Source organism: Corvus kubaryi, unplaced genomic scaffold (genome assembly GCF_017639235.1).
Source record: "Corvus kubaryi isolate FWS band 111438036 unplaced genomic scaffold, C.kubaryi_AGA036_p1.0 138, whole genome shotgun sequence".
In the NCBI taxonomy this organism is placed as follows: domain Eukaryota; kingdom Metazoa; phylum Chordata; class Aves; order Passeriformes; family Corvidae; genus Corvus; species Corvus kubaryi.
In genome coordinates, this window is record NW_024580672.1 from 2,847,385 (window position 1) to 2,872,710 (window position 25,326).

Sequence of the window (25,326 nt, forward strand, 5' to 3'; positions counted from 1 at the left end):
GCCGGTCGGGAGGCTGCGGAGGGTCCCGGCGGGGCCGCGCCGAGTGGCGGGCGCTGCCACCCGGACCCGGGCCTCGGACCCTCCTTGGCCGCTTTGCTCCGAATTCGGGTCAAACCCTGGGGAAACCGCGGCAGCCGATGCTCGGTAGCGCGCTCGTCCTGTCCCGCCGCGGGTGGCCCGCGCCGTCTGGCAGGCTGGGGCACAGCAGGGACGGACCCGGCTGCCCCCCACACGGGCGGGCCAGGGCTAAGCTCAGCCAGCCCCTCACGCCTCACAGCTGGGCTGAGCCGCAGCTGCCCCGCACGGAGCAGGAGTGGTACCCCCGGCTGTCGGGGCAGCCCTCAGGCTCCGTGTCCCGGCACCGCCCGCGGCCCCGGCCGGTCACAGCCGCTGGCACCGTCTGAGCGCCGGCCTCCTCCACAGCTCAGCCTCGCCCGCTGCCTGCCCCGGCTCCTGCTGCAGGTCCAAAGAGGGTAGAGGAGTACGGGTTATAATTAACAGAATTAAAAATAGACTTTGAATAAACTGAACACCCGGAGAAGCTAGAAATTTGTTGTGCAGCTGGCACATTAGGAGGAAAGTGAGTGGTATTATTCAAACAAAGGTAATCCAAGACACCGCAGCGCGGGAGCTTCGGCTACCAGGCAAGTACTTTTAAGCTTGTTTACAAACCAACCCCCAGTGAAGTCGGCACCTGCACCGAGCAATGTAACCCCCCCACAGCCAGCTCCGCCAGCAGCGAGCCCCCGGCAGGGCCAGGCCAGAGCAGCGGCTGGGCCCTTATGCTCAGGAACTCCAATATTTGTGAAATTCGAGTTTGCTTTCCAGCTGGACTTACAGGCTGAGGATCTCTTGCTAAAAAAGATGCTTAAAAAAACAAACCCATTTTATTTAAATACCAATCTGGCTTGTATTTAAATTTCCTACAGCTCTATCTTTAAGATAATAGCTATGAAACACTGGATGTGGGTTTCCTTCCTCTCAGCTGATGTTCACAAGTCGATCCCGGGAAGGGAGAGACTGTCCAGCCAGTTACACTGGAGAAAATGTGAAACAGACTATGAATAAAATGGTGTGCAGTTCACAAACAAAACCTGGGAGAAACAAAATGAAAGAGTAAGAAGTTTGAGAGGAGAGTAAGGGGGGCAGGGAGGTGCAGGGTTTCTTTCTTTCTTTTTTTTTTTTTAATACTAACTCTTTATAGTTTGGGGCATTTATGGATTATTTATAACTAGGATAGACTTTTCAGACAGAAATGGGATTTTTAATATCAGCAGTCTTCCTCAGAACATTTTTATTGAGGAAATATGCTTGTATGGCTGTGGAAGCCATTGTGATGCTTGGAGTAAAAGAGTACAGAAGGAGAAGACTGGGTTAAATTAATTCCTGCTAAATACCTACCAGCAGACTTGCTGTCTGTATGGGGAGCTAGAGACAGAATTGTACCAGGGTAAAAAGGATAGTGTGTCTATTTATAGTGCTGCCTTTAACACCATAGGAATTCAAAGGAAAACTCCAGCTCAGCACACAGTCTTCTCATCATCTTCTTCTGTCGAGATTAAATGGGGCCTGAGATCATTTCCCTTACAAATCCTTTCTAGGAAGGATCTGTTCCTTTGTGCAACAAGGAACTACGGTGGTACAAATCAGTCCAGAGGTCAAATCCTCACCCAGCCAAATGTTACCACTTTGGGTAGTCAGAGGAAGAGGAAAAAGAGACAAGCCTTACAAGCCTCAGCACTTAAGCAGGAAAAACCAAAAACGTCTTGCCTGCCATGCATCCCTGCTCCCTATACTGTCCCCTGCCCTTCTTACACCAGGTGTTCTGGGGCACTTGGAAACAAAAGGGTGTGTGTAGCCCCAGCACAATCCCAGTGCCAGGCAGCAGAGAGAGGAATAGGAACAGGGTACTGGCACAAAGTTGTGATCATTCATGGTGTCACTTAAGATGAGGCTCTTATCCTGTGTGCCCCTCTTGCCACTGCAGAACCATCCATCTCTGGGAAGGAATGGGCTCCAGTAGCTACGTGGAGCACCTATTTATCAGTAGAAATTATCTCTAATGTTCAGAATACAAATGAAAGCATCTTTGGAAAGGGTATTAGTAAAAACCTGACTGCCACTCTAAAAGAAAGGTAGACTCCTGGAGTCCCTTAGCTCCACTCTTTTAGCATCATGGCATGTCAGATCTTTCCTTCTCATCTTCCACCTTCCAGTTTTTCTTTTAATAAGAGCTGCTTTTTCGTTCTTCACAACGTACTACCTACTCTGTCTCAATGCTTCTCTTTTGTAATTCTGTTACCAAGCTGTCTGCTAGGTGGGGAGCAGAAGGTGCAGGACTTGGTGCTGCCTTTGAGGTACAGGTAATTATTATGTGCATCTGTTATTGTGGTTGCTGCCTCAACAGGTGGAAAACATGCTGTTCTCTGATAGATTTGCAGCACTCCATGCTCCTGCCTTGTCTTTTCTCTAAAGCCAGTCGTGTGGTGTTCCTAAAATAATAAACACAGCCTCACTGCTGCCACAAAAACCCCTGGTAAATATATTTTTATGGGAATGAAGTATTAAAGGATTTGAACACTTACTCACTGAAAGCAAAATATGAGCAGTAAGGTTGGGTAAAGATTCAAAGGCTGGTTTGCTTCCTTTCCCTGGGGCACATCAAGGCTGCACTGTTTGCGCTTTAGAGATGGATAGTGGGGAATTACTTAACCCAAAATGATGGAAACAATTCAGACTATAATAATATAGCATGAGAGTTTCTCATATTACATCTATTCCCCATACTGCTGGCTATATTCTGCCTTCAGATTCACGTGCACAACTCTTGTTGGAATCTGGAGGAACTGTATTCGAAGCCAAAATGCATTTCATTGTCTTTCTGAAGTCTCTCTGCAGTTTCATGGCTAAATTCTAAGCTCAAGAACTGGGAACAAAGCTTGTCTAAACATTTCCCAGTGTCTGTCTCTGTGAGATTTCCATCTGTTGTGTTTTATTTTGAATCTTCCTACTTTCCTAAAAACACAAAGCAGAAACACACATTTCCTCTCTCCTGGAGTGCAGGAGTCCCCTAATTTCCCAGCAGGTTCTCTCACAACATACAATGGATCCAAGTTTGTCTAAAAGTGCTACAAGCCCTTTGTGGAGTAGAAAGGGAGGAGACCAGAAATGTGGGCCAAGTTTCTGAGTGTTGTGAACAGCCCCTGCCCCCCAAAGGGACTACATTTCCTGTTTCCGCTCTCCCAAAAATGTCACCTGGGTTTGGGTTTCATTAAGAGAAATATACATTGCTCGAGTCTAGGCTCTAACTCTTTGGTTTGTGCTTCCTGCTGACACTGCAGAGGCTACAAGAGCCACAAAAGCTGAGTCTGACTTTGGGGCTTCACATTTGCTACAATAGCAGAGCAAATTAAATGGAGAGCATGTTAAGTGGGTTGGGAGATTGTTGTTGACCAACAAATCTTCATTAAGTTGCTGCACCAAGCTGTGCTGCACCTCTGATGAAGCTGATCATTGTTTCTCTTTCTATGTTTCAACTATTTTGCCACCAGGTTTAAGAGAAATTCAAATTTGCTTGAGGTCTAATTAGAAATAAAACACGATATTAATCCATCTTGCTCCATACATGCACCCACTTTGGAGGTGTTGGTGCATCTTTCAAATAGGCCAAGCTTCACTCTGTTCACCACCCATTATTTACTGCCTTGGTTTTGATAGTTCTTTTATTTACTGCCAGTGACTCATAGAGACTTTGTTCACTGGTTTATGTTGACTTTCTGCATCACCAGATGTTTCAGTTCAAGAGTTGCCAGCATGAACCCCAAGAGTTCATACAGCTCGCACCTCCCAAAAGCTAAGCCTGTGCCCAGAATAACAGGCTTTCACAGGATTAGAGCAAAGTCCTGTTCTGGTGATGTTTTTGACTGAAGGGAGGCTACCATAACTGGGGACTCTGAGAGCCTTCCCTGCAGACCACTACAGAAATATGGCTCCATAGGTATAACTCAGGTGCCAAGTTACTCTGCTTTATGGGCTTTAAAAACACTCTGTCCAGTTTAGGACAGAGAGGTTTAAGGGAGAAAGTACAAAGTAAATATGAGAAAGTACTCAGCAGTACTGAGCCTGCAGGATCCTCTGCCCCAGACTGTCTTTGCCATAAGGGAAGAAACAATTACTCTTTTAAGTATAATGCAAGAAACAAAATGTCCATGCAAATACAGCATAAATGGGGAAGTTAGCTTTCAGTATTATTCTTTGACAGATACCATTTATGGTGGCCAAACTACTTGTTGGTCATGGAGCTTGGCCATACCCTATACTGTGTTGTCCTCAGAATCAGATAACACTTGAAAAATTCAGATGGCCCTCAACCTTTTCCATGTAGAAAACATTGATTATTTGGGTTTATGCAGTAGCACCCCAGCACACAAACTTCTGGGTTCCCAGCACTTGGGCACTGCAGCCTCCCCTTCACAAAGGTGCCTGTTGTGTCCCAGGTAAGACTGAAGAGTGCAAACACAACGGCTGCCTTCTAATGGGATATGATTTTTTTTTTTTTGTATTAGAAGTTACCTGTTTTCTATGCTATAGGAGAAAATATGTTCTGTTTTTGTAGTGGGTGATCTATAACATTTGAGGGCACAAATTTTTAGCTGCTAGTTTGTTTTAGAAAGATGGTTAAGAGTTAGCCTGGAGGACAAATGATCAGAAATACCTATAATCCCAAGAGCTAACACAATTGCTGGGAAATTCTAGACCTCAAATCAGCTCTGCTACAGAGTATGATGAATTCCTATTTTTTTCTCTTCCACAGACTTAGTAGCAAGACTTTACAATGAGAAGAAAGCAATTTGCTTAGCTGACTTGGGATTTCATCTCCTTCCGTTGCATCTCTTAGACTATACACATATCAGCAAGCAAGCCTCAGCTGTGTTCAGTCTAACTCTGACCTCTAACTTGATTTACTGGTTTTAGTTCTCAAATAGTATATTACGTTATAACTCAAAGGATCTGATTAGAACTAGCCAGTATTTTAATGATTTATGAGGGGCATCTGGAACAGCATGGGTAGCATACACATTGTGTCACTGCTGTAGGAGGATTCTGCATTGATCATACCAGCATGCTCCAAGACAAGAGCGTGTCAAATTCCCATAAGCCTTAGTTCACAAACTTGATCTGACAGGTGGCCAAGCTTGCACTAGGACTGACCATAGTTCTCATGGTGGGAATAAAACAAAACATCTGGATTGCTTCTAGCCATTACGAGAGGATTTCCATTCCTTTCTATTGTTCTATTTCTATCTTGCAGTGCTTAAGAAGGTGTTTATCCTTCCCAGTTTTGTAGCCAGAAACCTGGGCCACAGGAACTTGCAATCAGCTCTGTGGTTTATCTTTCTGCCAGAAGTCACTGGTGCAAAATACAGGCTACTGGAACTAACCTTCCAGACCTCTCCACGTCCTGCCATGGCTATCAAATTGCTAGCAAGGCTTAGATCAGAGAGGCTGGGATGTGAGAAAGATAAAGAGACAATTAGACAGCACAGTTGGTTTAAAGCCATAATGTCACTGCATTTAATAAGAGATCATACTATTATTTTTTTAAATAACTGTAAAAACAGGACTTTGCAAGCTCAGAAAGAAGGGTATCAGGAGAACAGTGATAAAAGGGTTTCTTGTCCTTGTTTTGATTTTATGTGTTCTGAATTTTCTTTTGGGCATTGAAGCCAACATCTGCCAAAGCATTCCTAAAAAACCTTGCCCACCAGCGTGGAAGTCCAACCTTGATGGTTACTCACCTCCTATTGTAAGCTGCCTTTCACTTGCTAGAGGTGAGTAAAAGCTTTTGACCCACATTAAACCCGAGGGCAACTCTTTATTCAGGTCCAGCTATTGCTACCAGTGTTTGGCAGCACTCTGCCCCTGGATTGCCTCCCAGCTCAGACTTGTGGAGACACGTAGGAAAATCATCAAGCTTAACTTTACCATCTCCACCTGTGTGGTGGGAACAGCACTGTTCCTCACAGGATCACTGTAATAAAAACTATGAAAGGCTTTCCAGTGCCCAAGAAACACCAGGGAATCTTGGCTGCCTACCTCCTGCTGTTTCCCATCTTACTTCCTAGCAGGTTACTCAAGCCTCCTGCTATGCCAGTGTCGGGGCTATGTGTCTGCTGTCTCGGGTAAATTGGGTAGCTGAGCTGTCTTTGTGGTGCTGGTAGAGACCACAGGACAAGAACAAAGAGCAGTGAAAACTCTAATGCCCTCCAACAGAAGAGACACAAGAAAAAAAAAGAAAAAGCGGCAATATATTGTTTTTAAGATAGAAGAACATACCAGAGCTAGTCACAGGGGAGAAGGGCTTTGCATTGTGCCATCCTTTTGGTTAGATCCTTGGGGCAGAAACCATTCATTTGTAATGGAATTCTTTGAATTCTGAAGCCTGATGTTTTCAGTTCTGGGCTGGAGGACACTGCTGTATTAGTTATTGTTAACAGCAGCCTCATTCACCTTCAGATGTGGGCTCCTAAACTCTCTTGGGCCACAGGAAGCTGACCCAAGGGACTGCATTGCAACTGGGGTTTTGTGCAAGGCACAGCACAGGAAATCCTTGGCCTCTAAACCTTGCCAAAGCAAGAAAGAAACATGACTTCGGATCATTTAGGAGGTGACCTGGGAAAATTTGATGAGGCTAGATTAAGAATATGCGACGTGGAGTAAATCTGAAGAATAAAACCATGCTGAGAGACTGGAAACAACCCCCAAGGGACACTTCGTCCTTCTTTGAGCAAGCTCGATGCAGCACACCCAGCAACCCACCTGGCTTTCTCGTATTTGGTTGGATGTGTGCGGTCCAAATCAACACCCCTTACATAGCAGACTGTATACAAAAGAGTGTAGGACTTTGGCTGCGTGGCAGTCACAGTTTCACCCCAAACGGCCTTGGAGATGGAGCAGAGAATGTGTCTGTGCTACAGCGTGAACAGGCTCTATCTCCCACACAGTAACAGTGTGAGGCTGAACCACATCACCACAAAGGTGAGCCTCCAGGCCACCAGGTCTGCATCAGAGAACAGACTCAGCACATTTCAGGCCATCTGTCAATAAATCCCAGCTTGTACCTCTCCCCAGGGTCATGCTGTACTAACGGCATCCAGTAACGAGAGCAACACACGCTCCCTGCAACTGCAGGCTGCAGATATTGGTAAAGCATTGCTATAAGCCGTGAAAAAGCAACTAGGATTTGTGTTGTTCAGGGAGAGTGAGGGCTTTGGAGTAGTTGTACCAAAAAACCAGTGTCAGCCAGACAACCCAGCTGGTTCCGACTGGCAGCTCCAAGAGGAAATCAAAGCGGCACATGTTGCTCCTGATTTAGAGCAACCTGCATCAACTTGCCAGCCTGTCTTTCAGAAATGTTTCATCCTTCAATTTTTCAGTAAGCTTCTGAGGGTGGTTCTAGGAGGAAAAACGGAGCTTACCAATTCAGAGAATACCAGTTTTCACCCCCAACATGTTATTGCTGGAGGCAAGAGAGATGCGGTGATGTAACAATTCTTGAGCCCAGAAGAAGAGCCAGCCTTAACACAGAACAACTAAATTTTAGGTGAGCTTGTCTTCAAGTGCAAGCATAGTGATATCAAGAGTATTTCATAGCATGTCTAAGAACTGTTTAGTGCTATAATGCTATAGATTGGGATTTTTACTTTCTCAAGAAGTAAGTAGTCAAAAATGTCAGTACTGAATGGAGGAAGGAGTTAAGAGTCTGTCAGAACTGACAGTGAAGTCTAATGGCTGAAGTTGATTGCAGGAGAGGACACCAGCAGTGATATTTGATGTAGGAGCAGTAGCTTGGCCAGGAGCTAGAGAGGTTGTCAAATATGGGCAGTCACAAATATGTGCTGCAGTCACAAACAGCGTGGAGATGTGGTAGATGCGTTTTGGACCAGCTACTGTCTTTGGGTCATATGAAGTGTGTCTGGTGGCCTGCCAGATCAGGTTGGGTTAATGGATGTAAGGAGGCACTTGGCAGGTAAGAGCAGAGGTACCAATGGGCTCCAGAGGGCCTAGTTTTGCAGCTGACCTTCCATGCTCACAGCCAAAAGCCACATCTTTGCAGAGACTAGGGCTGGAAGGGAACTGACTTTGCTTTACTTGCTTGCCAAGAGCCAAGTTCAGGTCCTTAGAGCTCTACAGTGCTCTTGCTCCAGCTGATGATTTCATGAACACCTAGTGCTGGGAGGAATGCAGCTCCCTGCACAGCCTTAAACTCAGTGTTCCCTGCATATGCAATGACATCATTGCCACCTGAGGGCCCAAACTCTGGTCTTGGCAGGTAAAAGCCTTTTGGGTCAACTTATATTGGGGTTCTTGCTCTCAATGCATATTTATGTAATGATTGCTGGATGGCTGTAATTAAATGACTGTAAAGCACTACCTAAAATGCACCAGTAATAAATTCTTAGTAGTTGATGCTATAACAAGCAGTTACACAAAAAAATATATCGTAACCTGCAGATTGTTAACAGTGTCTGGGCCTGTTTAATGCTCAGCTTTAAATAGTTACAATGCACACTATTAAAAGGGCATGTAAAATTTGTAACTAGTAAATAAAAAGTCCAATTCAGAAACAAAATATACCCAAGCTTCAGTGGTGAAGAGGCCACAGAAGAGCTTGGGGTGGATAAACTCTCTCTCATCTCTACAATCCTTCTGGTGGTGCTACCTATCAGCCATGGTTTCTGTAAAGCATACTCCATGTGCATTCCTCTACCTGGTACAGATTCTGTCCACGACTCTCTCCTGGCTCATAAACATGGTTAGGATCACACTTACATTACAAATATGCCACTAGGTACAGCAACCCATGATTTTTCATTTTGTGAGGAAGGGATGGGTCAGGGAAAATTAATTTTGCTGCTCATATTTTTCACTTCTCTTATCCACTCAAAGCTTCTGTGTGGGCAATAACTCTACAGAGTTGGTTTCCCATGGCTAAATAATAAAATAAACATACATTCAAGACCCAGAAGAGTTAGCAAAATCAGCAGGTGGTCGAGTTTTGCACACTTGGTACAACATGGGTGCACATCAAAGGATGGCTGAGTCTGTCTAGCCACTGTCAGGAACTGCACACATGGCTGGTAAATACAAATGTACTAACCAGCTGATGACAAGAGAATATTTTATACTACAGTCACAGAAAAAAACTCAGAGGCCACCCTGCCTTGGGGCCTGCATGCTAATGTACATCCTGAAACAGTCAAGACCATCAGGTCTGAGAACTGCAGCCTGGCCCACTGACTTGCTATGAAAAAATTATACATTTTTGAGGCTTCTGAGGCTTGGAAATCCATAACATCAGTGGAAACTGTGGTAAATTCAGCGTATTTGAGAACCAGGATGGGTCGATCAACTTCTTTGCTACATTTGAAGAGTGCATTGCACCAAAAATGTAGCTGTTGATTTGCCTGGATGGCACACAGAGAAATTTTACTTGGACAGAGGGGAAGCATCACAGTTCCTCTAAAGTTAGGACAGAAAATGTTTGCCAATGCAATACTGAGAGGAAGAAAAATCAGATGTTTTTGCCTTTTTTGTGCTGCTCAAGGCTGTTCAGTACAGAGATTAGTCTGCTCCTCAACACAGGCCTTGCGTGGTCTGTGGAGAGCAAGTCCACCTAATAGATCTTGCCAAGTCCCACCAAGTGGGTGCCTTGCCCTAAACGTATAGCTGGGTTACAGTTGTGGGTCTGGAAGCCTCTACTAAATTTGGAAGTGCTGTTCAGATTACATCCTCCAGCTGCTGGAGAGATTTTCTTACAAACAGTTAGCTACTCAAATACCTTGTGCCTCCCTAGACACTTCCTCTATCAGCTTTCAAGTCCAGCCAGCCCTACCTCAGTCATTGCTGTGTTTGATTCATACCATCTATATCTCGTACTGCTTCTAGCAATTGATAAATTACGACTCCAGTGAGACTATTGGGTTAAACGCTAAGGAAGGAAGAATGATGACAGTAATACTTGTCATTTGTGTGGCGATGTAGCAACACAAAACCCTCTCTCAAACATATGTTATCTTGGAGGAACCTTTCCAGGGGATAGGCTTGCTGAGAAATGTTTATGGCTTTTGAATACCTGATAGGCATGAACTTGACACGACCTATTTGGCCAAGCCCCAGGCTTCAGCCTAGTCTTTTACCACCACAAATCAGTCTATCTGAAGTATAGTCAGACTCATATCTTCACTGGGATGGCAAGGTTATAGCACATAGCAGCTTGAGAAAACACAGGATGGAGGCTAATTTGTTTTCAGGATTTAAAGACTCAGAAATATCTTTACTTACATCATAAGAAAATGGCTATGTTCTACCCATACAGAAAAGCCAGTATAGGCCCTGGGATGATTAGTATATTTGACACTTGATTGAAATGAGAGCATTGACATCCTTATATTATATGCAGATCCCTCCTTTATCCTGGCATTGGAAAATGCAAGTTAAAGCAGAGGTTGTAAAGGCTTTCTACTAAATATCCTAGACACAAGAGTTGTTCTTTTCCTCCTGATTTACCACAGCATCATGCTGCAGGATTTTCTGTTGCTTCATCTCAGCCTTCATACCATCCTCTGAATTTGATCTCAGATCAATGTAAAGTCAAATTGTCAAATTACACTGACTTTTCCGTTTGTTGTTTAGTTAAATATTGTGGAATTGGAGAAATTGGATAAAAGGTGGCATATGTTTCCAAGGACTGAGACACCTGTAAAGGAACACCTGTCTCTAAAGGCCTGCTCCTCGGCACCGCACTGAATAGCACTGATTATGTTACAGATAAAGCTTTAGTCACTGAATTAACTGAATCCCAACCAAAGAATCCACAGTATATGCAGTCCATAGGGGCATTCACTGCTGGGCAGATGGGAATCCTAAACAGTCAGGAAGGAGATGATATCTGAGACCTCTCACAGGACCACTTTCCTTTCTTCCTGGGATAGTTGATACATAAGGAACAATTGATCTGGCTGCTCTCATAGGCCAACTGCAGCAAAGCCACCAACACACATCAGTCCAGGGGGGTGGCTACAGGTGCAGGCAGGGATGGAGGCACAAACAGCTTGTGTCATACTCTGGGTCACTGCATCATCAGAATGACGTGCTTGTAAAGGCCTCTTTGATTGCAATCCTCCTGCTACCTGTAATTAAGGAAATTCTATTGCATAGTTCAGATACAATTACAGTTGCAGTACAAACCAATTCAAAATTAATATAAATATAATGGTAAAACTTCTCCTAAGTGATTGAATAATTACCATAATACATCTCCAGCAGAGCAAAGATCAGGAATGTTTCATGTCATCATCATTCAGAAACCAGCATTTTAAAATTGTATTGCTCGTTCATACAACACACATCTCAGAAACAGATCCACTACAAAGAGTCAGTGTAGAGGAATTGAGCTGAGAATCATTAAAAACATTTTTTTTAAATGAACAGCCATCACATTATTACATATAATAATTTTCCTTTCATACTAAATTTTTTTTAATCTATCCATGTTCCTTATAAAACATTACACAAAATTTTAATCGTAGCATTGTTCTCTTTAAACATGTGCATTTCAGTAATGACACTTGCATGTATAAATTTAGTGAGTTAAGATGTTAGACTGCTGCCAGAACTGCGTAGTCATTTATTCAGAAAAAAAATTATCTTGTTTTTCTGTTTGTAAATTTTCAATGGAAAGCTATTATTTTTTCAGTGCATTCATTATTCAGCATATTAGTTGAATAGTCCTACTGAGGCTTCTTTGCTTTTGAATCATTCCCAGCCTGTTAGTTGCAGTTTTTTCACATTTGAAATTTGAACTCCAGTCCTTCCATTTTATTGGACATAGTGTTTACACAAACTGGTGCTATTCTCCTGTTAAAAAAATGTGACCAGAAGGAAGATGAAATGAGTTTTGTACACACCATCAGCAGTTCACATCTGTGTTTCAACAGGAGTAAATTCCTTAGCTATAATACAATATCCATGTGAGCACAAGCTGAAAGTCATCTTAGGAAAATTCTGAAGCAGTCCCATCTTACAAAGACCATTATTCCACAGCTTTCAATATCCATGTAGCACATGGATATTGAAAGCTGTGGATACATACAACATGTAGCCTCCTTTTGCCCAGCCTATGCAGTTATGTTCCCTTCTAGAAACAATTTCAACAAAACAACACAAAACAGTCTTTGAAGGAGCACTTTTCCTTAGGTGTACTATACGTCACAGTTATCTGCCCAGCTCCTGTGAGGCTTAGGAAAGCAAGGCTGACAGCAGCCTTCAGTCCTCTGAGGTAATAGGAAAATCAAAGTATTTATACTGTGGACAGGGTTAGAGAAAAGGATAACAGGCAGTACTGAATAAGAAAAAACCAAAACAGTTTAAAGCGACTTTACAAGGAGTGAGAAGTGCCCTAGAGTGGTCATTAGCCATGCTGCAAGGAATTAGGTACATCAAAAAAGGGGAACATTTGTTGCAGATATTATGAGGCGGGAAGGATTGGAGGAGGCTGTTATTCTTGAAAGTACTTAATGAATTGGCAGATGGCCCTGTGGTCAGGGCACAGGAAATCCAAGTCCCATTTCTGCCGCAGACCTCCTGTGTGGGATGAGAGAAGTGTCCAAAATCACCAGCAGGAGACAGGCAGAGCTGGCACAGGGGACACTGGGGTGGCCAGTGTCAAAGCTGCGATCAAAATCAATGGGAGATGCCTGTTCCAGTTGGGAATTCCTCCATGCCTCCACTTGCATAAAGCCAACCAAAATGGACAAGAACATCTGCTTTTGTTTTCACAGTAAAAGCTGACACTGGAGGAGATAAGCACATTTGGGAGGGAAGCACATTCCACAGTGGAGACCTTTGTAATGCTCTCTTAACAATGCAAGACCATTCTGGGAACATCACTTGGTGAAAACTTACTGTATCCAAGAGGCCAAAGCTGCCATGAAGGTGGCAGAAGAAGGTGTACTGAAATAACAGAGGGCTCCTCCTGGCAACTAGGTGGCAAGGCAGATCACCCCACATGCAGGGCAGAAGAATGACTTCTAGGGGCCACCTTCTGTAGCCTAACTCTGACACTTTCCTCCTTCTTTTCTGTGGATATTTCAGGGAATTAGTTGCTCCATTTGCCCTTCAGCAAAGCACCGTATTAATATGAAGGTGCAATGAGCTCCCAAAGCAGGCTAGCCTTCAGATCCTCTTGCTTGGTCTTTGTGCATGCAAAAAAAAAATTACACCAAAATGTAAACTTAGAGCTAGAGAAGATACCTGGATGGGAAACGAGGAGAACATTTCACCACAGCTGGTGTTTGAAAAGCAATCATCAATGAAGGTGCTTGAACTTAAAAACCCATTTGATAACGATAGATATGTTCAGCAGAAAGATCCAAGATTCCAGGTTTGCTGTCCTGGACTGTTTTACCCCAAACCACCCCTCAAATCATTTATGTAGAAGACGTGCTTCAGGCAGTGCCAGAGCAAGACTTGGACTCACTGACTACAACTTCAACCATGTCCAAGACAGGTGCTTCTGTTTTAAGGCTCATGAGTTGACAGATTTCCTACTATCTATGTAATGCAGATGTTTGGCTCATTGTTAGAACATACCAAAAAGAAGTTGAATATTTTCTTAGAACTCTGGGAAAAATATAATTTCTATTCCCATCTGAAAAAATCCTCCCAACAGTTCAAATCTACAGCTAACGCTGTAGAGAAGCCACTATTTCAAAAGAAATGTACCGTATGGAAACAGAGTAATTCCAGAGATAAAGTGATGCCTAAAAAAAGTGTTTCTTGTAACTAAAGTACTTGCTTCAAGATTAGAAATGGGATAGTTTGTGAAGGGAACAGAGAGGAGAGGTATGCAAATTAAAGAACTTATTAAAAAAATTAGTTAATGTTCATATGAGTGACAGCTGGAATCACTGTAACTCGTCCAGATTTTTCTAACATGAGCATTTGTCATGAGGACAACCAGTATGGCCAGTAAATACCATTGGAAAGAACCAAACTACTGCTTACAGAGTTTTCCCCATTAAAGTCGACAGTTAATAGCTAATGACTAATAAGTGAATGACTTATTCTACTCAGTCGAGATCAGTTTGTTGAGGAAATTAGAAGACAAATCAGATTAAGTATATGTAAAGAAGCCCAAGTTACCTGGTTAAAGGAAAACTTCAGCATACCAAATTAATACCTTGTTTCTACACCCTTTGAGTAGATACATTTACACAAGATGTTCTCCATAGCATTACCTCTTTCCATGTCAAAGCAGAAGTCGTGCTGGCGTATCAAGGGCTGGGCTTTTTCACTGTGCTAATAATAGCGTTTAGAATTCCAGACAGTAGCAGGAACTTCCCCATTTCCTATGAAGAAAATAATCTTTAAAAATATAATGAAGTTTTAATCAGCTGTTCGAGAAGGTGAGAGGAAGAAAGGGGGCTGTCAGAAATATCTCTGGCTGGTGGTGAATGTCTGCCCTCCCCTTTCAGGATGGCCTGGGACTCCTTGTGCAGCCAGGACTTACGGCGACCCAGGATAAGAAGTGCCTCAAGCTGGATGCCTGGCAGTGGGAGCAGCGCTGGGACACCATCCCTGGAGGAGCTGCGGCACCTGCTCTGCACACGCACACACCCCACAGGGCATGTGGATGAAGTCTGGCCAAACCTTTATGTGGGAGACCTGTAAGAGACAGGAAGGGCTGAAGGTTATTGCAACTCTTCCCCCCAAATCTTCCACTCTTTATTTAAAAAAAGAGAGCTAGGCACTAGTCTGGGGACCTCTCACAACAGGTCTAAGTGTTGAACAAGACTGAACTGTGCATAGGATGCTATAGCCCAGAGAAAACGTATCCTAACTAACTTAAGAAGAATATTCCCCATCCTGGTTTCTACTCCTGCATTAGTGCAGGAGTCACACACTGCAACAGCCCACTGAAGCTGTGGCATTGCTACTTCAGGCAGTCATGCCAGAGCTGGGTAAAACAGCATCAAGCTCATTTTCTCCTCACTTTGCCAGGTGGCATCAGTCCCTGAACTGATGAATGCTCAGCAGAGGTGACTTGGTGAGAAAGCCCTTGAAATCAGAAAACCCTTAGCTTGTGCAGAAATATCTACCACCACCACCCTTTATCAGTTGAGAACCATCTAAACATATGTTTGGAAAAAAACTGAGGGAAATCTAAGAGTCAGTTTCTTAACAAGTCACTTCTGTCTCAAAGCATTTTGATGGACACTTTAGACCTGATCAACCTGTCAGAAAAATAGCCACTACCACTTCCTGCAGTTGTAACAAACTCACCATCAGCAGCGTGTTCTTCCCTGCATTGCAATGCAGCAAGCAAATATAATTCCCCATCTTTCTTCCAGGTATGTCGCTCGTGACAAGGCACAGCTGAGCCGCATGGGCATCTCCCACATTGTGAATGCTGCTGCCGGGAGATTCCGCATCAACACTGGGCCCAAGTTCTACAACGACTTGCCTGTGGATTACTATGGAGTAGAAGCAGAGGACAACCCAAACTTTGATCTCAGCATTCACTTCTATCCAGTTGCTCAGTACATCAGAGCAGCATTGAATTCCCCAAGAGGTAACTAGACCATCTGTGCGTGTTGCATATCTTCTGCATAGCAGACAAGCAGGGCAAGTTATCAAATATTATTTGACATAAACCAACAACCTGCACATGGTAAGAATGGAGATACTCAAACCAAGTAGCATCCTACCTGCCTCCTGAACTCCTACAGTGAGTGGGAGTTCTCCTGTTTCCCTGAAACAGGGAAGGATGCACTGAACAGCCTTTTAAAAGGGTTCTCCCCATGCCTAGTGTTAATCATCAGCAAAAGACAAAATAGCAAGTGTCCTTTGTGACCTACAGGGATACACTGACCTGGGAGGAGGCACATTATTTGATCTTTTCAAATTAGTGATGGGATTTAAAATAAAAGACAAGCGCAAGCATCATATTTGAGTAAAAAGATTCAATTATAATGCTACAATCTGTGCAAGTCCTACAGGCACAGAATAGGGAGGAACTTGCTAGAAAGCAGTTCTGTAGAACGGAGCTTAAGCAACACCACCAGCCAGGAATAATGTCATGCTGTTGCTAGAAAAAGTATAACTTTGAAATAGAAAGACAGCCCACAAAATCCTCAGACTCACTAAATACATGCCAGGTACAACACCAGAGGCTTGGGGCTAATGGGGGATCATTACTGCTAAGGGCAAGCCTTCACAAAAGCAAGTCATTACTGTGCCACAAAACTGTATAGATACTACTCAAAAGTAAGTGATTTATTAAGAGAACAGTTACACACTCAGCAAACTGTTTTGCTTGCATCATGCTGAGCTTTAATTTCGATCAGGGTCCTAAAGTACTAACTACCCAGCTTAATTATATGCATTAGTAGATCTGATCCATACCAGATTAGCCAGGAAGGAGAGATACAGTAACTGCAAGCAGTGTACCTTCATGGTAGGTACCTCTGTGTTTCCTGCTCTTAGGAGGGCTTGATCTCTCCTGTTAGAAAATACTTGCCTTTGTGCAATTTAGGGCTGCATTTGGGGAATTTGGATTTTCACCCATTTCTATTACAGCATATGCTATTTGCAATTGAAGTCATTATTGGCAGTGCTCCAGAGAAAGGTAAGATCCAAAATCTGTTCACATGTGTGTAAAAGCAAAGTTCCAAATCAATTGACAAAAGACAGAAAACAACAGATGAATTGTGGAAGCCACAATAGCAAACAAAACTAGTGCTTTACAAAATGCATACCGAAAGACTAAGTTATGAATGCAGAACAAGTTACGGCTCAAGGCATATTTATCCCTACTCCCATGCTTTTAATATTGCTTTACTGAACTCCATATGGAAGCAGGGTTCTGGGAATGGAGACAAGGTGAAATTTAATCATACACTGTCCAGCTGTTGCTGACATTCATCATTTTGAGAAAAGTGCAACAGTTTAGAAAATATATAAACAAGATGTTCTGGAAGCATAATTTCCTGAGGTACAGAAATTTAGGAGCTAAATACCCATGAGCTGTGCAGGGATGACACAGGGAGGGAATTTTTACTCACATCATTTAGAAGAAAAAAAATAGTGTTTATTATAAGCAGTGAAGTTGAACAACAACAAAAAAATACACCACGTGACAAGAGGCCTGTCCATATTAAATACAGGATGTAACAAGGTACTACTGTTTGGTTGAGAAGTCATTTAAGACTACTGCTTAACTATTACAAGCAAATTCAACATTTTTTTTTTTCTTTAATGGAAATATATTATCCTTTTTTCCTAAGAGGATAAGTCAAAGTTAAGACTGTATGAAGCACAAACATATTTAAAACTATGAATCAAGTACTCATTAGAAGTAGGTAAGAACTATTATTCCGTTGTGCTTGAAAAAAAATTCTGATGCCTTCTACCATGAGTCCAGAAAACAGCCTAGACAGATTTATTCCAAATTTCTACCTTAGCTGAACAGAATATTATCTTTGGTGATGTAAGGAGTTTGTTTTTAAGGCAGTTTCTTAAAACTCAGGTGCCAGAGTGTGAGCAAAAGGAAGCAGAGGAGTGTGCACTTCCTTGCTCCTAGCTGGGAGCTGTTCCAGTCACAGTGGTCAATAGCTGCATTGCACCCTGACTTCCTTCATTATTTTTGTTGCAGAAATTAGGAAATACATGCACAACTATTGCAGCCATGCCATGTAAGCATTATTTTATGATCCCTACTTCCTTGGCTGCCTTTCCTTCAGCACAGCCTGGCTGTTTCTTTGCCCATGTAACAGAGCTGTTTGGGAAGGCTCAGACAAGAGCAAGCAGATGCACAATCTGTCCCCTTCCCTACAAGGGAACACACTGAGTTGGGAAAGTATTGGCCTTCTCCCTCATGTTCAAGCTGGAAGGACAACACCTTGAATATCAATTTTGACCCTTTGCATGGCCACCTGTGCAATTTGCATTTCTCTGGAGTGCAGCTAAATGTAAAGTAAATCAGCAGCGTTTTGTAAAGTCTAACAAAAGGGGGAGGGAAAGAGAACTTGATGAAAGCATGTCATGAAAACTATTAAACTAACACTGTGCTGAGAGAAAGATTCCCAAGTAAAGAGCTCGGCCTTTTATTGACCTCTGAACATGTTTAAAACAGGCAGGTTAAAATCACCCTTTAACATCTTGAAATGACAGACTCTCTCAAAGCCATTTCCCTTCCTCCACTATAGCAGAGCAAATGAAAAGCTGGGCTCCCTCCCCTGTCACCTTCTTGTTGGTGGGAGTTACGAAAGCTGCTTAACTTTGGAGAAAAGGATCCTCTTGCTTGACTCCATTGTAGGTGCATTACATCAGTCTGACCTCCCACTCTGCAGCAGATGACAGCTCTTACCTGCTCTGAAGGCGTGGGAAGAAGAGACATGCCACTATTTAAAGCTCTCTGTAGGCTTCTTGCTATTTTCAACTGTGACAAAACAGATACTGGATTAATCAAGAAACAGACAGTGGATTCTGCACCTGGCTAAAACCTAACAGGAGATGAGAAAATCGTGGAAAGAGCCCCTAGGGCCCATTAGCCCAGCTGAGCTCTCCCGCTGAGCAGAATACTTCTGCTGGATCCAGTGGAGTGAGGGCAGCTGAGACATTCACTATGGGTGACAGATCTGGAGCCTCATCTTAAGCCAAATTGAATCCATCCTGCAAGAAAGCAAGGGCTAGTTTAGGACATTTAGCTCATTTAATGATGATTAGCAAAAGGACAATAAGTTATTATGCATTTTAATGACTGATTTTGTTCAACAACATTGAATTTCCCAACTTGAATTTGGCCAACAAAGTTGAATGTGCAAACTTTATCCCTAGTGCAAACCCTTTGATGTTAGTAAAGTTACAGCAAGCATGAGCTGGATAGAATATCCATAATCCTCTGTTAAAAACCAAGTGTTATTGTTCTGCACAAATCCCAGACAGATGACAGTTATTGTCTGCCTCTGCAAAAAGTAGCTCGAGATGTGTGGTGCAAAATTTCAAATAAGGATTGCAAGATTTAATAATGCCAGAAGCTAAGTGCCCCTACTTCTCCTCAGTTAATCCCATTATTCCTAAGGGATCCTGTTTCATGCTCATTGAGAAGGTTGCAACATGGTCCTCTAATGTGGGGCCAGTCCAGCTTCTCTTTGCACTGTATGTTGAATGGGGGTGGGGAAGGCAGAGTTGGAAGATGGCAGCTCATGGCATGCTTTCTGTGGTACAGAGATTTGGTTATAACCTCCTGGCCTCCCATATGACAGGGGAACACACAACTGCCTCTGTGAACATTGCTCTCCGTGGCTGTGGTCCAGCAGCCACCTACAAATCCGAGCCTGAGTGCTGGGATGCCTCAGCTGTGTCCCATGAGGGGCGGATGGAATGGCTGGAATCGCCCACCACAGTCAGCCCATGGAGCAGACATGCTCCAGGCACTGGTCACATGCAGGATGTCACCGGGGGTTCAGAGTGTCACTTCACCCATTTGCAGCCACTGCTAAGAGACGAGGGTCTGACCTTGTAAACAGAACCAAATAGCAACACAGCTTTTGTTTCCTTACTCAAGTTTAACATTCAATTTATTTGCTAAAAATAATCACACAGTAAATTCAAATCTGCTTTCATTAGAGCAATTTTACATTAATTAAATCATTTCACATGACTGATTTATCTGCAACAAACAAGTCATTTTATTGTCAGTGTACCAGCATTTATCATAGCCTTTGTTTCACTATGCACAGAGGTTAACAATGTGGAATACATACTGCACTTGTAAAAGAGATAATATACCTGCATCCTCATGGGAACAAGTGATTAGAGAGCCATGCAGATTAGGACCACGGTCAATACTTGGGGCTTGTCCAGGCTTTTACCAAGACACCTTCTGAAGCTGTTTGCTGATATAGGAGGACTCTTCTGAAGTGCAGATAAGCCAGAGGAACAGGGAAGAAAATACAGTGTATTATTTCTGGACACCATCTCCTCCCAGACACAGACACAAAACAAGAGAGCAAGGCTGTACAAGCAGGAGCCTGGCATTTGTTCTGCTCTCTGTGCCTCCAACAAAAGCACAACAGGCAGTATTTAACAGCAGCATCTGTACCTGTGCTCAGCTTGGCCTTCAGTTCGAGACTGCTGGTGAGGCAGAGCATTTTCCAAGGCAGAAGTCTTCATACAGGTTGGGGGGAAAAAAAGGACTCAAACAATTTTACAAAACTTAGATTCAGAACATCAAGTCTCCTGTCCCCCATCCAGTTTAGATTTCATTTCCAAAATTTAGATTTAATTTCAAAATATATAGCAATGCAAAATCAAATCTAACATCAAGGGCATTTCTTTCTGTTCTTGTTTGGTTTTGTCCCTTATGATGCAGTTCAAACCATAAATTCTTTTTCTTTTAGTTGTAGAGTGCTGGTAGGTCAAACGTTTTCAGACAAAGAAAAAAAAACAAACAAAAAAGAGTGGCTCTGATTCCAAGAAATGTTTTCAGAACATTTTGTTCCTTGGCTTCTGTTATTTGGGGTGCACATTTGAGTGAATGTCTGGATTTCCCATCCCTGCCACCACATTGCAGTTAGGCCTGCAAAATTCTGAAGCAAAGATTTTCCAAAAATCTTTCGGCCTAGCCCTATTTGCAGTATTTTTCAAAGTGAAATTGTGCTCCTGATTCCTTTATGCTCTTCTGAAAATCTCAGATCAGGGTTGTTTGGATCTCAAGTGCCTCCTTAGGGGAAGATAATACAGCATACATACCCTACAAGGTTGGTGGGAAGGCTAACGGAAGTGCAGTACATTGAAAAAGAAGTCTGATGGAAATTCAAATTAGCATTATCTTTTAGCAGGGGTGCAAAACATTTCTCCATATGCCCATAAAAAGCAGGACTTAACTTCCAAGAATTTTCATGAAGTTAGTGGAATTGACAGATAGATGCAATTTAACTCAAATAAGGGCATCAATATCTTAGTAAATTCTATGAAACTGTTTCTGAATGATAAAACAGAACTAGAAACTCTGCAAAACTAGCTTTACATTGGAAAACCTCTTCCCTCCCTCAAAGGTTTTGATGCCCGGTCCAAGTCTGCTGTCACCAGAGCTGTTTTTGCCACTTCCTTGAAGACTATATTTGTCCCTTTATTCCTACTGAAGACATGTCTATCTTTAGGGCTGTGCTCGGATTTCTCATGCCGGGATAATGAGAGGTGGCTGTGTCACATACATTGTGGAATTCAACACTTCTCTCAACCTGCTGGCCAGAGCAGGTTTTCACAACACATGCTCACGTTCTCTGAGCATGTGGCTATGCCATCATCATTAGTCAGAACTAGAATGGTTGCTAAATAAATACTCTGTCATAAACAAAATGGGATTTAAGATTAAAAGCTCTGCACGAAGTACCCAAAATTAACACCCAGGGAGATGGGGGCAATCAGTCTAAGGTTTTTGTCTGAATCTAGGCTCATCATCCAACAAGGATATTTTTATCTCACTCCCTAATAATAGAGAAATTAAGATGCTGTAAGCACAAACAAAGCAAGGAACTAGCACTGAAAAGCTGTCCATTCTTTCTACCCCTCCTTAAATTTTGCAGAGAAGCAGCATCTGAGATAGTTTATTGCATCTCCAAAGGAAAAAAGCAACATGGGATTGTCGTCACTGATTTTTCATCTTTTCTGGATATAAATTGTACTCCACTAAATTGCATTTTGTACAGCTATACAATGAATGAACAAGAGACCACAAATGTGACAGTCTGAAAAAAAAAAAGAAAAAAGGTAGAAAATATTTTGTTTCAAACTTGTGAAAATTTCCAGTGCAGAACTGTTCTGAAATTTTCATGCTAAAAAGACATTTTCTTCAGCTGCCTTAATGGGAGACAGAGCTGTCCATTAGATGGTCAGAAGTTCATATCTGCATCTAATCACTTGTTACTCTAATAATGCTGAGTTGCTGGGCCATGGTCTATGTGAGAAAAATAGATCTGACTGCAGCAAAGGACAAGAGAGCTTGAAAATGTTCATGCATTGTTATAATTGAGAGGAACAATTATACAACAATTGAGTTTCACCCTCAACTAAAAATTTCTCATTGATCTTCCTGTTTTTGTGAAAGCTGAAGCATTTTACAATACTTACAAGATGCAAATTTTCAGGTTCCAGAATGAGCTCTTTGTTTACATCTAGAGGGAAAGGACTACAAACCTGAATTCTTCCATCTGAGAGCAAAATTTCCCTTTAAATTAAAAATTTCCTTTAATTTCAAATAAGACCATTTAAAAAAATATTCATCTTCCAACATGGGTCAAAGTCACTTGTTAGAAACCTGGGAGGCAATTGCAATACAGAATTGAGTTTCTTGGCCTGCTTCTGTTCATGATCACAGCAGGAAAACTAAAAGAAGAGCAGAGGGAAGGAGGAAGTTATACTGCTGGATCCCTGGAAGGTGTTCCCTGAGGCTCACTTATAGGAACAGGGGAAGGATTCATGATGTTACCCTTAATGGACTCCTAATAAAGATGCACACCTCACACTGAAATCTCTGGAAAACTAAGAACATTTCTTAAATTGTCATTCTGCTGGTCACTTAATAAACAAGGGAAAATACAGACATTAGGGAAGGACAGTGATTAGTAGGCTATAGGTAGGCTATAGAAATAAAATAATAAAGGGTGGGCTATAGAAATAAAAATGCTTAAGTGATCTGGTGCAAATGCCATATACAAACAGCTGTTCTTAATGATAACACCCATTTTCTTCACACACTTCCAAAAAAGTCTGGGCAGCAGTCAGCACCCTCAGAAAGCATTTCTGCCCTAAGCAAAGAAGAAAAAAGAGCTTGTGGAAAACCGGGAGCGTTCCTGTAACAGCAGTGAGCAATCCTGAGCATTGCACTTCTGAAATCCCAAGTTTCCAAGCCCTCTGGTACTAAGTAACCTGCCAAGGCTGCTTCCCACAGCATGGCCTTCAAGCGTGAACTCTTGAAACTTTGCCAGCAAGTACATCACTCCCAAACCCACACATGAGCAAGCAGGGACACAACGGATGGCAGGCTGGGCAGGAGGGATAAGGGTGTGCTGTCAGGCTGACAGCTAAGCTCAAACAAGCGACCGTGGATGCTGGAACGCAATTACTAATTTTCTGTTCCTAGCCAGTAAACGCCCCGTGTTCCCCAACCAGGGGAACTGCACCAGGGCTGCTCTGCAGGGCACCTGCTTGCCCATCCCCAGTACCAGCTTCCATCTCTGCTCCCGCACAATAACTCCTACCATGAGGCCTGCTGGCATAATTGCAAATCTCTCTCCTTTTTCCAGGCAAAGTACTGGTTCACTGTGCAATGGGAATCAGTCGGTCTGCAACTCTTGTCCTCGCTTTCTTAATGATCTGTGAAGGTATGTCCCTCGCCGCTGCAATTCAGACCGTGCGCTCCCACAGAGGGATCTGCCCCAACTCTGGCTTCCTCCAGCAGCTTTGGGAGTTGGACCTTCGGTTAGGAAGCGGCACAGGCAGAGGAGCAGAGGCCTGCTAGTGCCAAGAAGGTGTGTCTCCTGGCACCAGCCCAAGAGATGCTGCCCTTACTGAAGAGTGCAAGGATGCTGTCAGGACTGCTCTGTAGGTGCACAGAGAAAGTCTGGGGAAAGGCTGAGCATGAGCAAACTGTTAGGAGCTGGTAGGCATGTATTTTTTGGATAAGCCCACTAACTGGAAAGAAAATGAAATAAAGGATTCAAACTGGCAGTTTTGCTCACCTGGGTCTGTTTATTTAACTACCTGTTGGGCAGGGCATAAGGAGCAGTTGGGTTTTCATGCAGAATTAAAAGGCAGCACAGTCAACTTGAAAAAATGCTTTTTACTTACTTATAATTGCATTTATTTGGCAAGAGGGAAAATGACTAAACTAGTAAAAATAAAAAGAAAGCATGAGGCTTTTAAGCAAATCTTTAACATTTCACATCCAGATGGGTTAGGGTGAGACTGCAGGTTTTGCAAGCTGACATGGTCCTTTGGTCTGACATGGTGACAGTAGTCAGGATCCAGTTCAGACCTTGGACTCCCTCTGTTACAAGCCGTGGAGGCTCTTGCTGGACCTTCACAAGTCCTTTTCACTTCATATCTGTGGCAAATACTCAGAACTTAAGGACCATGAAATCCTCAGGAGCCAGTTCTGGAGGTCTCAAGCAGACACTGTACCCTGGGGCTCAGCTGTTGACAGCCTCTCTGCTGGTCAGAGGAAGGAAGGTGTCCCCTTGCACACATGGAGCAAGGAGCACGCCCAGGGCACACTGCCTGCTGGCACACTGCAGGGCAGCGCAGTGCCAGACAGAAATGTCCTCCTCTTAGCTTGCAACCCAACGCTCAAAATCACATTCCCCAAATTTCCCTGTTTTAATGGAAAGTCAGAACCTAGTGTCGTCATGTCAGAGCAAAAATGAGCAATGCCTCTAACAAATCCAAAGCAGCAGCTCTGCATTTCAATTACTCTTTTACGCCCAATTGGCCACATTTAATCTTGTGAAGAACTCGAAGCAGATATTTGCTTCAGTGCAATTATAGCCACATACAGAACATTGGCAAATGCAAACAATATAGAATTTCCACTTGACGGCAGATTAATTTGGTGTGATGTTTTCCCTCGAGAAGTCTTAAAGGCTCTCAGTTCTGAAAGTACCCTGCAGTTTGTATTTATAGCACCATGGATGTTGAATAGAAAGAGGGAAGCATATACTTCTTCTGAACTGAAGTTTCTTTTACCTCCATACATTAAAAATATTAACTGAGCATAGCACACCTTCACTGCATTTCTCATAGTGCAATATGGAAACATGATTTCCCTGCAGAGTCTATAGAGGAATTCAGGTGGTGTTTCCACTTTCATAAACATATTAAGTAAAGCATAGCAATGCTACAGACTAATTTCCTCTCAGGGAACAGAGGCACAGGTCTTCCCTCCAGAAAGGGTCCCATCCTTTGAGATTGGGGTAAGCAGTCAGAAGCAAGGTCATAGCTAATGATGGAAAAAATCAGTGAGGTTATAGTTTTCACAGGCCTCTTATTGCCTGCCACAGCAAGGAGATTAGATTTCGGTGAGCATGGTGACTGAACCACTCTTGGCACTTGGGTCTCTTCCACCTTGGTCTGTCTGGGGATTCTTTTTTATTGCAGACCATGCTGAAGCTGTTTTGTGAGTGGTATTTTCAGTTGCCTTACTAACCACTCCCTTCAAGCCTCTGTAACTCAGGCCGTGCCAAGCATTATATTAAAGCACAA

The 25,326-nt window shown here is 43.0% G+C and overlaps 2 protein-coding genes across 2 annotated transcripts in view; both read left to right on the plus strand.

Moving 5' to 3' along the window:
* Nucleotides 1-11: 11 nt before the first annotated feature.
* Nucleotides 12-23,796, plus strand: LOC121659931 (dual specificity protein phosphatase 13-like). Its single transcript, XM_042018630.1, has 4 exons — nt 12-644; nt 14,538-14,729; nt 15,414-15,634; nt 23,373-23,796. Exons 2-4 carry the CDS (start codon nt 14,539-14,541, stop codon nt 23,585-23,587), a joined length of 627 nt encoding a protein of 208 aa, XP_041874564.1. The 5' UTR covers nt 12-644; nt 14,538; the 3' UTR covers nt 23,588-23,796.
* Nucleotides 15,555-25,326, plus strand: part of DUSP29 (dual specificity phosphatase 29) — a 53,890-nt gene continuing 44,118 nt past the window's right edge. Inside the window, exon 1 of the mRNA XM_042018629.1 lies at nt 15,555-15,634. The gene's annotated coding sequence lies outside the window, so the exon portion shown is untranslated. The remainder of the gene's footprint in view (nt 15,635-25,326) is intronic.

Coding starts and splice junctions, on each gene's coding strand:
- LOC121659931 (XM_042018630.1), top strand. CDS start 14,539: ATGGCCTGGGACTCCTTGTGCAGCCAGGACTTACGGCGACCCAGGATA. Junction 14,730..15,413: donor AACCTTTATGTGGGAGACCT/GTAAGAGACAGG, acceptor TCTTTCTTCCAG/GTATGTCGCTCGTGACAAGG. Junction 15,635..23,372: donor AGCATTGAATTCCCCAAGAG/GTAACTAGACCA, acceptor TCCTTTTTCCAG/GCAAAGTACTGGTTCACTGT.